This window comes from Hyperoodon ampullatus (assembly GCF_949752795.1).
Source record: "Hyperoodon ampullatus genome assembly, chromosome: 18".
Lineage (NCBI taxonomy): Eukaryota > Metazoa > Chordata > Mammalia > Artiodactyla > Ziphiidae > Hyperoodon > Hyperoodon ampullatus.
The window spans coordinates 54,118,207-54,130,728 of NC_136931.1; the positions used below are offsets into that span (position 1 = coordinate 54,118,207).

General features: G+C 51.4%; 1 protein-coding gene across 1 annotated transcript; it reads right to left on the reverse strand.

Annotated features, from left to right (window-relative positions):
• Positions 1-1,524: 1,524 nt before the first annotated feature.
• On the reverse strand, positions 1,525-12,247 carry AP2S1 (adaptor related protein complex 2 subunit sigma 1). The gene is made up of 5 exons (XM_079723374.1): positions 12,176-12,247; positions 9,632-9,781; positions 2,450-2,563; positions 2,115-2,174; positions 1,525-1,906 (listed from the first exon to the last, which is right to left on the reverse strand). The coding sequence occupies exons 1-5, from the start codon at positions 12,176-12,178 to the stop codon at positions 1,805-1,807; spliced, it is 429 nt and encodes a 142-aa protein (XP_079579500.1). The 5' UTR covers positions 12,179-12,247; the 3' UTR covers positions 1,525-1,804.
• Positions 12,248-12,522: the final 275 nt, after the last annotated feature.

Below are 12,522 nucleotides of genomic sequence, written 5' to 3' on the forward strand. Positions count from 1 at the left end.
AGTCCTGTTAGTTTAAGCCACCAAGTTTGTGATAACTTGTTACAGCAGCAACAAGAAACGACTACACTGTTGGAGTGACTGTATCTAGAAGGGAATTCACCTCGCCAAGCCTCAGTGTCCCACATGTAAAATGACAATGATTATAGTCAGTGCTCACCGTTCACATCTATAAACATCTTTTCTCTCACAGGGCTTTGCACACAGCAGGCACTTGATGTCTGTGCAGTGAATGCATGCTTACTGATGGGAGGTACCACCCTAAACTGTCCCGGGATTAACTCATTTACTCCTCAAGAACACACCATGAGATTAAAAACCATAGTCGACTCACTTTCCAGATGAAGAAACAGAGGCAAGAGAGGTTAAGTGACTTACCCCAAGGTTGCATAGTGTGTATGTAGCTGAGCTGAGACACAACCTACCCCCTGCAGTTGGGAGACTGACGCGAAGCTGTGTCACATTAATGGAAGCGGACGGGACGTGCCTAGCATTCTCAGCTCTGCCAAGGATGCCAGTCATGGCTGCAGCCAGCGGCCATCACTCTGCCCTCAGTGGGCATGGGGGGAGGGGGAACAGCCCCTCCAGAGGGCACTAGAAACACATGGGGGGAATTCCCTGGTGGTCTAGTGGTTAGGACTCGGCGCTTTCACTGCCATGGTGCTGGGTTCAGTTCCTGGTTGGGGAACTAAGATCCCAGAAGCCACACGGTGCAGCCAGAAAGAAAAGAAAAAAAAGAAATATGCAGGAGTGTTTTCTGTTGTCACAAGTCATGAGGGCCACTCGGTGCTGGCACTTGGCAGACGGAGGTGGACAGTCTTACACAGTGAAAAATCTTCCTACCCCAAGTGTCAGCAGTGCCACTGCTGAAAACCACTGAACACTGGGCCCAGCGCCTGCACCTCCGGCCTAGTGGTTAAGAACAAGGATTCTGGAGCCGCCTGCCTGGGCTCAAAAGCAACCTGGTTCATCTGCAGACTCGCCACGTGACCTTGAACGAGTCTTGTAACCTTCTCTGAGCTCAGTGATCTCCTCTGGAAAATGGGGCTACTAACAGTCCCTTCCTCATCATCTTGTGAGGATTAAGTAAGGTACTACATGTCAAGGCTCAGAACAGCGCCTGAGAGACATCGGTGTTGGCCCTGAGCATCATTATTTTGGTAGCAAGTGCTCAGTGTCGAGATCCGTCACAGCTTCCAGTGCCAGCAGCCCTCTGTGGGCAGAAACGGGTGGGAAAGCATCTGCACTCCCCCTCCCCCACCCTCAGCACGAGCAGTTCGTTGGGGTTTTTGTGTGTGTGTGTTTTTCTTTTTGACTGTCCTGCACAGCTTGTGGGATCATAGTTCCCCGACCAGGGATTGAAGCCAGGCCCCCTGCCGTGAAAGCTCAGAGTCCTAACCACTGGACCACCAGGGAATTCTCACGAGGAGTGTTTGTTGACTGACTGCCTGATGCACTGACGGCAGGGCGTCCGGAGTTGCCCCTGGTTCCCAGGGAAGATAGGCAAGGGCTCAAAAGACACGAGGCCAGGCGGGGACCACAGGTTTACTGGGGGCTCCACGCACGCACTCATGGCATCACACGACAACGGCATGGTTACTCGGTACACGCGAAGTGGCCTCCGCCCACAGCTGGGGCCCAGAGGCCGTGGGGGGCGGCCCCCTCCCTTGTGGCCCAGACACGGCTGGGTGCCTTCCTCCGGGGTAGCTGAGGGATGGGGCCGCTGGGGTGGACCCCGGGCCTGGAAAGGGGAAGGGAGCAGGCTCGACCGGGGGCAGGACCGGCGGCGGGAGGGGCCGGCCCGCCGTCACTCCAGGGACTGCAGCATCAGTAGCTGTTTGAGCACCTTCGTCTGGCTGGTCTCTCGGATTTCGCCGGCCAGGAACATCTCGTCCACGACCGTGTAAACCTGAGTGAAGGGAGGGTGAGGGGAGACCCTGGTGTGAAAGGTGGGGGGACCCCCAGGATGCTGGTCTAAACCTTGGGAGCTGGGGGCTCTGATGCCCGAGGGCCAGGAAACAGACCCCCGCAGAGGCACCGGGGCGGCTGCGGGGGTCCGGCCCACCCCCCCTCCCCCTCCCCCTCCCCCTTCTCCTCATCTTCACCAGGAGGCCCACCTTGTAGAAGTTGAACACCAGGTCCAGTTCACAGACGTTGTGGAAATATTCGTTTAAGACCTGGGAGAGGAAGACAGAGGTGGTGAGAGATGGGCAGGGAGAGAGAGACACACACACAGAGACAGGAACAGAAGGCATCAGAATGAGACGGCAAAAAAAAAAAAAAAGGCAGAGAGAAGCTGAGGAAAGGGGAGAGACAGAGACCAGAGGAAATATCGAGGGGGACAGAGAAAGACAGTGGCCCTCCGCCCCCCGCCTTTGAGGGGAGGGCAAGGAGGGCCCATGCAGCCCAACAGAGGGGACGAGGGACAGCGCCCGCCCGCCCGCCTGCACACCTCCACAAAGTTGTGGATGGCCTCCAGGTAGGCCAGGTTGTTGTCGTTGACATCCACACAGATGCAGAAGTAGAGGCCGGCGTAGCGTCGGTAAATGATCTTGAAGTTCCGGAACTGCGGGGCAGAGAGGCAGGTAGTCAGTGACAGGGCGTGCCCAGGACCCAGTGTGCTGGGCAGGGTGGAGCCAACATATTCAGTCCTGCGTTCCACATGTGGTCCCTGAGGCCCTGCTCTGTGTCTGGCCTTGTGCTGGGGACACAGTGGTCCTGGCCCTCCCTGCCTAGGGCTCACTGTCCAGTAGAGACAGATTCATCCTCAGTCATCCCCTGAGTGGGCAGGGCTAGACTGTGGGAGTCCCAAGGGGGCAGGCAGCTGACCCAGGATGGGGGTCTGGGAGGGCTTCCTGGAGGAGGGGGCATCTGGACTGAGATCTGGAGGATGAGTAGGAGTGAACAGGCAGGAGTGCTTTAGGCAGAGGGAACAGGCTATGCAAAAGCCCAGAGCCCAGAGAGAGAGGCAGGGGTGTTCCACGGTGTCCATTCCCCCCTTCCTGTGGCTCCCTGTTACCTCTGGAGAGAGTCAAACTCCTCAGCCTGGAACTAATCTACTCAATCATTCCACAAACACTGCCTGAGTACTTATTGTGTGGCAGGCTTTGTGCTGGGCAGTGCACACTCACCACCTGTAACCAAGACAATCTCAGCCTTGCCCTTAACTGAACCGTAATATAAATACAAATATTTCTACCTTATCACATACACACAATCCACGAATAAATATGCATGAACCAGGGAGGCAGACTCTAATTTTATACGCATGTGTAAGTAGATAAAGCGATAGACACAGAGATATGCATACTGGCTTGCAAAGCTCCATGTCTTTGGCCAAAATCTGAAAAATCCAGCCTGGCGTGTGTGCGTGTGTCGCCACCTGGTGGCGACTGCAAAAGCCAACACAAGTCCCTGATTTTTTTTCTTTTTTATTTATATTATTTTTTTTCACTGCGTTGGGTCTTCATTGCTGCGCGCAGGCTTTCTCTAGTTGCGGCGAGTGGGGGCTGCTCTTTGTTGCAGTGTGCGGGCTTCTCATTACGCTTGGCTTCTCTTGTCGCAGAGCATGGGCTCTAGGTGCGTGGGCTTCAGTAGTTGCAGCAAATGGGCTCAGTAGTTGCAGCTCACAGGCTCTAGAGCGCAGGCTCAGTAGTTGTGGCACACAGGCTTAGTTGCTCCATGGCATGTGGGATCTTCCTGGATGAGGGCTCAAACCCGTGTCCCCTGCATTGGCAGGCAGATTCCTAACCACTGCACCACCAGGGAAGTCCTCAAGTCCCTGATTTTTATTTATTTTTTTCCTACTGTATCCTTTTGTTAATTCCTATACTTTGAGTATGTTTTCTAACTTTTTTTCTTTTTTTTTTTTGGCCACGCTGCTCAGCTTGTGGGATCTTAGTTCCCTGACCAGGGATTGAACCTGCACCCTTGGCAGTGAAAGCACAGAGTCCTAACCACTGGACCGCCAGGGAATTCCCAGTATGTTTTCTAATATTATTACAGTAGTTCCTGCACATAATCCATGGATTAGTAAGAATATATCAAGAATAAACCTACCTAAGGAGGTAAAAGACCTGTAGTCAGAAAACTATAAGACACTGATGAAAGAAATCAAAGACGACACAAACAGATGGAGAGATATACCATGTTCTTGGATTAGAAGAATCAATACTGTGAAAATGACTGTACTATACCCAAAGCAATCTACAGATTCAATGCAATCCCTATCAAATTACCAATGGCATTTTTCACAGAACTAGAACAAAAAAATCTTAACATTTGTATGGAGACACAAAAGACACCGAATAGCCAAAGCAATCTTAAGAAAAAAAACAGAGCTGGAGGAATCAGACTCCCTGACTTCAGATTATACTACAAAGCTACAATAATAAAGACAGTATGGTACTGGCACTAAAACAAAAATATAGATCAATGGAACAGTGTAGAAAGCCCAGAGATAAACCCATGCATCTATGGTCAACTAATCTATGACAAAGGAGGCAAGGATATACAGTGGAGAAAAGGCAGCCTCTTCAATAAGTGGTGCTGGGAAAACTGGACAGTTACATGTAAAAGAATGAAATTAGAACACTCCCTAACACCATACACAAAAATAAACTCAAATTGGATTAAAGACCTAAATGTAATACCAGACACTACAAAACTCTTAGAGGAAATCATAGGAAGAACACTCTTTGACATAAATCACAGCAAGATCTTTTTTGACCCACCTCCTAGAGTAATGGAAATAAAAACAAAAATAAACAAATGGACCTAATAAAACTTAAAAGCTTTTGCATAGCAAAGGAAACCATAAACAAGATGAAAAGACAACCCTCAGAATGGGAGAAAATATTTGCAAATGAATCAATGGACAAAGGATTAATCTCCAAAATATAGAAACAGCTCATGCAGCTCAATATCAAAAAAAAAAACAACCCAAACAAAAAATGGGCAGAAGACCTAAGCAGACATTTCTCCAAAGAAGACATACAGATGGCCAAGAGGCACATGAAAAGATGCTCAACATCACTAATTATCACAGAAATGCAAATCAAAACTACAATGATGTATCACCTCACACCAGTCAGAATGCCATCATCAAAAAATCTACAAACAATAAATGCTGGAGAGGGTGTGAAGAAAAGGGAACCCTCTTGCACTGTTCGTGGGAATGTAAATTGATACAGCCACTATGGAGAACAGTATGGATGTTCCCTAAAAAACTAAAAATAGAATTACCATATGACCCATCAGTCCCACTACTGGGCATATACGCAGAGAAAACCATAATTCAAAAAGACACATGCGGGGGACTTCCCTGGTGGCGCAGGGGTTAAGAATCTGCCTGCCAATGCAGGGGACATGGGTTCGAGCCCTGGTCCAGGAAGATCCCACATGCTGCGGAGCAACTAAGTCCATGTGCCATAACTACTGAGCCTGAGTGCCACAACTACTAAAGCCCATGTGTCTAGGGCTCGTTCTCTGCAACAAGAGAAGCCACCTCAATGAGAAGCCTGTGCACCGCAATGAAGAGTAGCCCCCGCTTGCCACAACTAGAGAAAGCCCGCGTGCAGCAACAAAGACCCAACACAGCCAAAAATTAATTAGTTAATTAATTAATTTAAAAAAAAAAGAGAGAGACACATGCGGGACTTCCCTGGTGGTGCAGTGGTTGAGAATCCGCCTGTCAGTTCAGGGGACACAGGTTCATCCTTGGTCTGGGAAGATCCCACATGCCGTGGAGCAACTAAGCCAGTGCACCACAACTACTGAGCCTGCGCTCTAGAGCCCGTAAGCCACAACTACTGAGCCCACATGCCTCAACTACTGAAGCCCACGCACCTAGAGCCTGTGCTCTGCAACAAGAGAAGCCACCGCAATGAGAAGCCTGTGCACCGCAATGAAGAGTAGCCCCCGCTTGGCACAACTAGAGAAAGCCCACATGCAGCAACGAAGACCCAATGCAGCCAAAAAAAAAAAAAAAAAGACACGTGCACCTCAATGTTCAGTGCAGCAATATTTACAATAGCCAGGTCATGGAAGAAACCTAAATTCCCATTGACGACAGACGAATGGATAAAGATGTGGTACACATATACAAAGGAATATTACTCAGCCATAAAAAGGAACGATATTAAGTCATTGGTAGAGACGTGGATGGACCTAGAGACTGTTGTACAGAGTGAAGTAAGTCAGAAAGAGAAAAACAAATATTGTATATTAACGCATATATGTGGAACCTAGAAAAATGGTACAGAGGAACCGGTTTGCAAGGCAGAAATAGGGACAGAGACGTAGAGAACAAACATATGGACACCAAGGGGGGAAAGGGGGTGGTGGTGGGATGAATTGGGAGATTGGGATTGACGTATACACACTAATATACACTAACACATATACTAATAGGTATAAAATAGATAACTATACCTGCTGTATAGCACAGGGAACTCCACTTCGCTGAACAGTAGAAACTAAAACAACTATACCCCAATTTAAAAAATAGTAATAAAAAAATTAAAGAAAAAAGAATATGTCAGGGTGCTAACTCTACTTTTTTTTTAAACTGATACAGATACATGATCAAATGTTTGAAGGCCCCTGCTCTGGAGTTGAGGGTTCAAGACAGGAAGCCAAGAGGGCAGGAAAACTTGATCTGGAGAAGTTACCAACTGACTGTCATAGCTGGCGTGGCCTTGGCAGGATCTGACCCTGAGCATCACTCTTCTTTTCTTGAAATTCGCCCTTTCCTGCTGTCACCCTCCCGGCTCTTTCCTGTCACCACTGTGTCACCAGCACTGCCCTGCACAGAGCTACATGCTGGAGTGGGCCTGGATCGGGAGGAACCTAAGATGGTCAGGCCCCCTGTGACAGTTTCACCTGACCAGCCAGCCTTTCTGGCTACTTCTGTCTATTCGGGCCTCCCTGCCCCTCTCTGGGTCCCTCAGTTGCTGCCGTTTCTAGCCCTCAGTGTGGGACCCACCCTGCGCCGGCAGCAGGATGCCCCAGGAGAGCGGGCATCCCTTGACCTCCCCACTCCTCTCCCCTCATCCCCTCCTGGACATCTCGGCTGGGATGAGAACAGACACCTCAGTGCTGATATTCACCACAACCTTCTTCCTGAGTCGGCCCCATCCGAGAAAGTGACAGCGCCCCCTACTGGTGGATCCATTTTCTTTCACACACCTCATCCAATCTTTGGCCCTTCAGTTGGCTCTACCTTCAAAACGCTTCTCAGCACCCCTACTGCTTCCATGCCAGTGCCAGTCACAAGCATCTCTCACCTGGACCTCAGAGGTCACCTCCTGAGTGGTCCCCCTGCTTCTTCTCTTGCCCCCTAGAGAGGGATCCCTAAAGCCTAAGTCAACCCATGTCCCTCCTCAGCTCAAAACCCTTCCGTGGGCTTCCCTGGTGGCGCAGTGGTTGGGAGTCCGCCTGCCGATGCGGGGGGTGGGGGTTCGTGCCCCGGTCCGGGAGGATCCCACGTGCCGCAGAGCGGCTGGGCCCGTGAGCCATGGCCACTGAGCCTGCGCGTCCGGAGCCTGTGCTCTGCGACGGGAGAGGCCACAGCAGTGACAGGCCTGCGTACCACAAAAAAAAAAAAAAAAAAAAAAAAAAAAAAAAACCAAAAAACAAACCCTTCCGTGGCTCCCGTCTCACTCAGAGCAAGAACCCAAGTCCTCACCATGGCCCACAACGCCCTGTGCCTTCTGCAGTGATCTCATCCGCTCCCACCATCCTCCCTGGCTTACTCCACCTCAGATACACTGGCCTTCTTGCTATTCTAGGAATGCCCCCGTACATTCCTGCTGCCTCAGGGCCTTTGCACTTGCTGTTCCCTGCGCTTGGAATGTTCCCGTCTCAGATATCATTTCCTTCCACTCCTCAATTCCTTCAGGTCTGGGCTCAAATGGTCCCTCTTCAATGAAGACCTCCTAACCAAACCATTTAAACCTGCGTTCCAACCCCTGCTGTACAAACCCCAGCAATTCCACCCCCCACAGCTGCTTCTTTTTTCTCCCTGACACCTATCACCACCTGATACACTGTATCTTTACTAACAGTCTCCCACCCACTAGAATGTCAGCTGTCAGCTCTCCAAGGGCAGGTACTGGGTCTGTTTCGTCCCCTGCTGTATCACCAGTGCCTAGAACAGTGCCTGGCACACAGCAGTCCCCTGATTAATATTTGTTGAATTCTACAGGACAATCAGCCTGGTCTCTTGAACAGGCTAATCCCGTGGGAATTAAAGCTGGAGGCATCTCAATAAACAGACCAAAGAGACATGGAAACCAAAAGCAATGCCAAGATCCTTGACTGGCTTTGGACAATCAGTTTTGATGATTTGGGGGAAATTTAAGTATTGATTGGGCATTAGAGTAATAGTAGTAAGGAAGTATGACTCATTTTATCAGGCCTGATGATACTTTGGTCATGGAAGGAAGTGTCTTTATTTTCTGAGATGTATCCTGAAATATTTGGGGATGAAACGTCATGGTCTCTGTAACATATTTTTTTTTGGCTGCACTGCACGGTTTATGGGGTCTTAGTTCCCCAACCAGGGATTGAACCCAGGCCCTTGGCAGTGAGAGTGAGAAATCTTAACCACTGGATCGCCAGGGAATTCCCCCGTGATCTCTGTAACTTAATGGAAAACACTACAGCAAGGGATGGTTCATTATACCATTCCCTACTCTTGTGTGTTTGAGCATTTTAAGTTTTTAAAAGGCACCAGAAAAAAAAAGTTGTTCGGCCGAAAAAAAGAGAAGAAGGTAAAACAAAAATGCAGGACTTCCCTGGTGGCGCAGTGGTTAAGAACCCGCCTGCCAATGCAGGGGACACAGGTTTGAGCCCTGGTCCAGGAAGACCCCACATGCTGTGGAACAACTAAGCCCATGCACCACAGCTACTGAGCCTGCGCTCTAGGGCCCGCGAGCCACAGCTACTGAAGCCCATATGCCTAGAGCCCGTGCTCTGCAACAAGAGAAGCCACTGCAATGAGAAGCCCGCTCACCACAACGAAGAGTAACCCCCGCTCGCCGCAACTAGAGAAAGCCCGCGCAGCAACGAAGACCCAACGCAACCAAAATTAGATAAATAAATAAATAAATTTATAAAAATAAAAACAAAAGCAAACTCTTAATACTATGAAATCTGGGTAGTTTGCAATCGACTTCTCTCTTGTTGTACTAACCTGTAGGCCAGAAAATTTTCACACTAAAAATTACCCCAAAAGGAAGGAAGACGGCAAGCATGTTGAGTAAATGAATGTGGGAAGGAAGGAGGGCGTGAGGGGTTATTGCCATTAGAGGATGGGCAGGAGGCTAGGAAGGAGGGGTCAAAAGGAAGCAAGGGGGCTTCCCTGGTGGCGCAGTGGTTGAGAGTCCACCTGCCGATGCAGGGGACATGGGTTCGTGCCCCGGTCCGGGAAGATCCCACGTGCCGCGGAGCAGCTGGGCCCGTGAGCCATGGCCGCTGAGCCTGCGCGTCCGGAGCCTGTGCTCCGCAATGGGAGAGGCCACAACAGTGGGAGGCCTGCGTACTGCAAAAAAAATTAAAAAAAAAAAAAGGAAGCAAGGGAGTGGGGGGGGCATTTGGGTCGGGGGTGGGGTGGGGGGTAGTTTCCCGTCACCTCCACAAAGTTGGTGTGTTTGGCATCTCGGACAGTGACCACAGCGTGCACCTCCTCGATCAGCTTCTGCTTCTCATCGTCATCAAACTGCATGTACCATTTGGCCAGGCGCGTCTTGCCTGCCCGGTTCTGGATGAGGATGAAGCGGATCTGGGGGCAGCAGGAGGAGGAGGGAGGGAGAGGGGTGGGGAGGGCGGGTCAGTGCTGGGCGGCCCCGCCCAACAGCCCCACCCATCCCCACAGGGGAGACAGGGCCCACGTGTCCCTGCGGCCTGTCTTCCAAGGGTCTCAGCCACGCCCCAGAGCCCAGCCAGGTTGGCCTGGCCACACGCTCCTGTCCCAGGTCCTTCCAACACCCCTGTGATTTCTCAGGCCAACTCTGCAGTCATTTCTAGGGCACTAAGTCCCAGGCTCCACCAACTCTCCTCTCCCTGACCTTGGACAAAAGATCCGCCCCTCTAAGCCTCAGTTCCCCATCCCCCACCCCGGCAAAACAAGTTTCCATAGAAGACCCACTTTGTCAGGGTGTTCTGAAGGTTAAATAAGTTTATAAATTTAGTCTAGTAGCTGGCACTAGCAGGTTCGTTCGGTGTCGGCTACGATCATCATCAGTGATGGCTAGGAAATGTGTTTTTATGATTCTGAAAAGCCAGCTCAACTCTCATAGGGCTACTATGAACACTGAACAAGTTGATCTCGGAAGTGCTTTGTATAGCGCCTATTACATACTGAGTGCTCAATAAAATTAGCTATTATGACTGAGGCATTTGACCAAGTGGCTAAGAACACAGACTCCAGAGCCCGAATGAATCCTGGCACTGCTGGCTGTGTGTCTGCAGGCAAGTTACTTAACCTCTCCGGACCTCAGTTTCTCCGTCTGTATAATGGCTATAACGAGAGTACCTCCCTCAGGAGACTGTTGCGTGAGTTATTAAATACAAGAGGTATAATACAGTGACTAGTACATACTAAGTGTTATACAAATATTAGTTCTTAGTAATATTATAATTCATCGGCATTTGCCTTTGAGAAAACCATGGCCCAAGTTCACGTAGCTAGGAAGCCTGCCTTTGGGCTCAGTTCTGTTTGAGATGGGCATGCTTATGCCCGTTTTATAGATGAAGAAACTGAGGCTCAGAGAAAGGAAGTCTCACAGCCAGAAAGCAGAGCTGGGAGTCCAAAGGCTTTCCTCTGAAACCCCTTACCCTCACTTGTGGGAGCCTCCACCCACTGGCGAGAGTCCGCTCTCTTTCCTAAGCCTCACTCTCCACACACTCCATCCCTCCTCCCCCAACCAATCAGGCTGCACAGAAACAGGATATTACACTCTCCTTCCAAGAACCCCTTCTGCTGAGCCAGGGAAAACCACTTCCTCGGGCAGGGGTCCTGGCAGGCAGGGAAAGGGCGTGGGGTGGGAGTTGGGGGGACCCACGCCACACAGCCACAGCCTGGGGGCAGAGCCAGAGACAGATGGGGTCTCTAGGGAGGAGAGACATAGAAGCCAGTCTACACAGCTGAGGGAGAGCTCTGCCTCATACTCCTAAATTCCCTCACACACCTCTTCCTGTTTCTCCCCCCAATTAGAATCTCTCCACCTCAGGGAATCCACAATGAGAAGTCCCTTCCCTCCTGTATCCGCGCCCCTCTGATGTCCTCTCTTGATGCTCCCCAACCTTCTCTGTCTCCAAGCCCCCTACCCTGGAGTTGTTCCCTTTTGACTCCCGCTTTCTCCGTTTCAGTGCCCTCTGTCAGGTCGCCCCATCCCGATCCCCGGGGAGGGGTGACAAATCCAATGCCCAGTCCTTGTTCCCAAAGCCCCATCCCCACCTCTCCCACTTCCATGCCTACTCCCTATTCTCCAAGACCCCTCCTCTTGCAAAGACCTACTCCATTGCTCCCCACTCATTTCTAGCATTCATTCCCTACGCCAAGGCTTCTCCCTTTTACTGCACACTTTCCCTGACATTAAAGCCCCATTCCCTACAGTTGTCTACTTCCCGTCTCCAGGGTCCAGTCTCTTCCCCTTGAGATACCTCTCTCATCAGCAGTATCCGGCCCAGTTCCAGCACCCCCTCCGCCTGCAATGTCAGCTTCCTACCTCTAGAGACCCCCTCTCTCCTATCAGAATGTCTCCCATTCTTCAACTCTCCTGCCACGCTCCCAGAGTCCTCCTCTTAGGATGTCCCCTCCCCACCTCCAATTCCTTCTGCCCATCTCTGAGATCCTCCCTGATCTCTTGCCTCCCTGTTTCAAAACCCTCCAGCCACCTCCAGTGTCTCCCTCCCGCACAGCCCTCTCCCCTTGCCACCTGGTCTCCAAAGCTCCCTGGCCTCGAGAGCCCCGGTACACTCCAGCGCCCAGAACCACCTCCCGGTTTCCCCCTTCCCCGGCCTTCGATCGGCCTCAATCCCGAGAGCCCGCGCCCGGCCCAGACCAGACCATCGCACCGCAGCAGGGGCGGCTCGTCAGTATCCCACCGAGTCTCCAGTACCTGCACGTGGACCCACCCTTCCCCCGTCCCCAGCGTGGGCGCGCCCCCGTTACCATGGCGACCCCCGTCCGGACCCCAGCGGCCCCGGTCCCGCGGCTTCTGGGCGGCTCCGGCTCTGGCAGCTGTTGGGGGACCGAAGGCTAGAGCGGACTTCCGGGAGACGAACTCGCCCGCCCTCTCGCGCACAGCCCGCTGGGAATTGTAGTCCGAAAAAAAAAATGGGTTCGCTTGTCTGGGAGGCAAGCCTGGGAAAAGAGCCGGTCTCGCTTCCCAGCATGCTGCGCGACTGTCCTTTTCCTACCGCACGGTTCGGACTCCAAATGCATGCTGGGAGCCGTGGGCGAATTGTAGTCCTCGGAGGACTACAATTTCCGACATGCTTGACGGCCAGCGAGGAGAG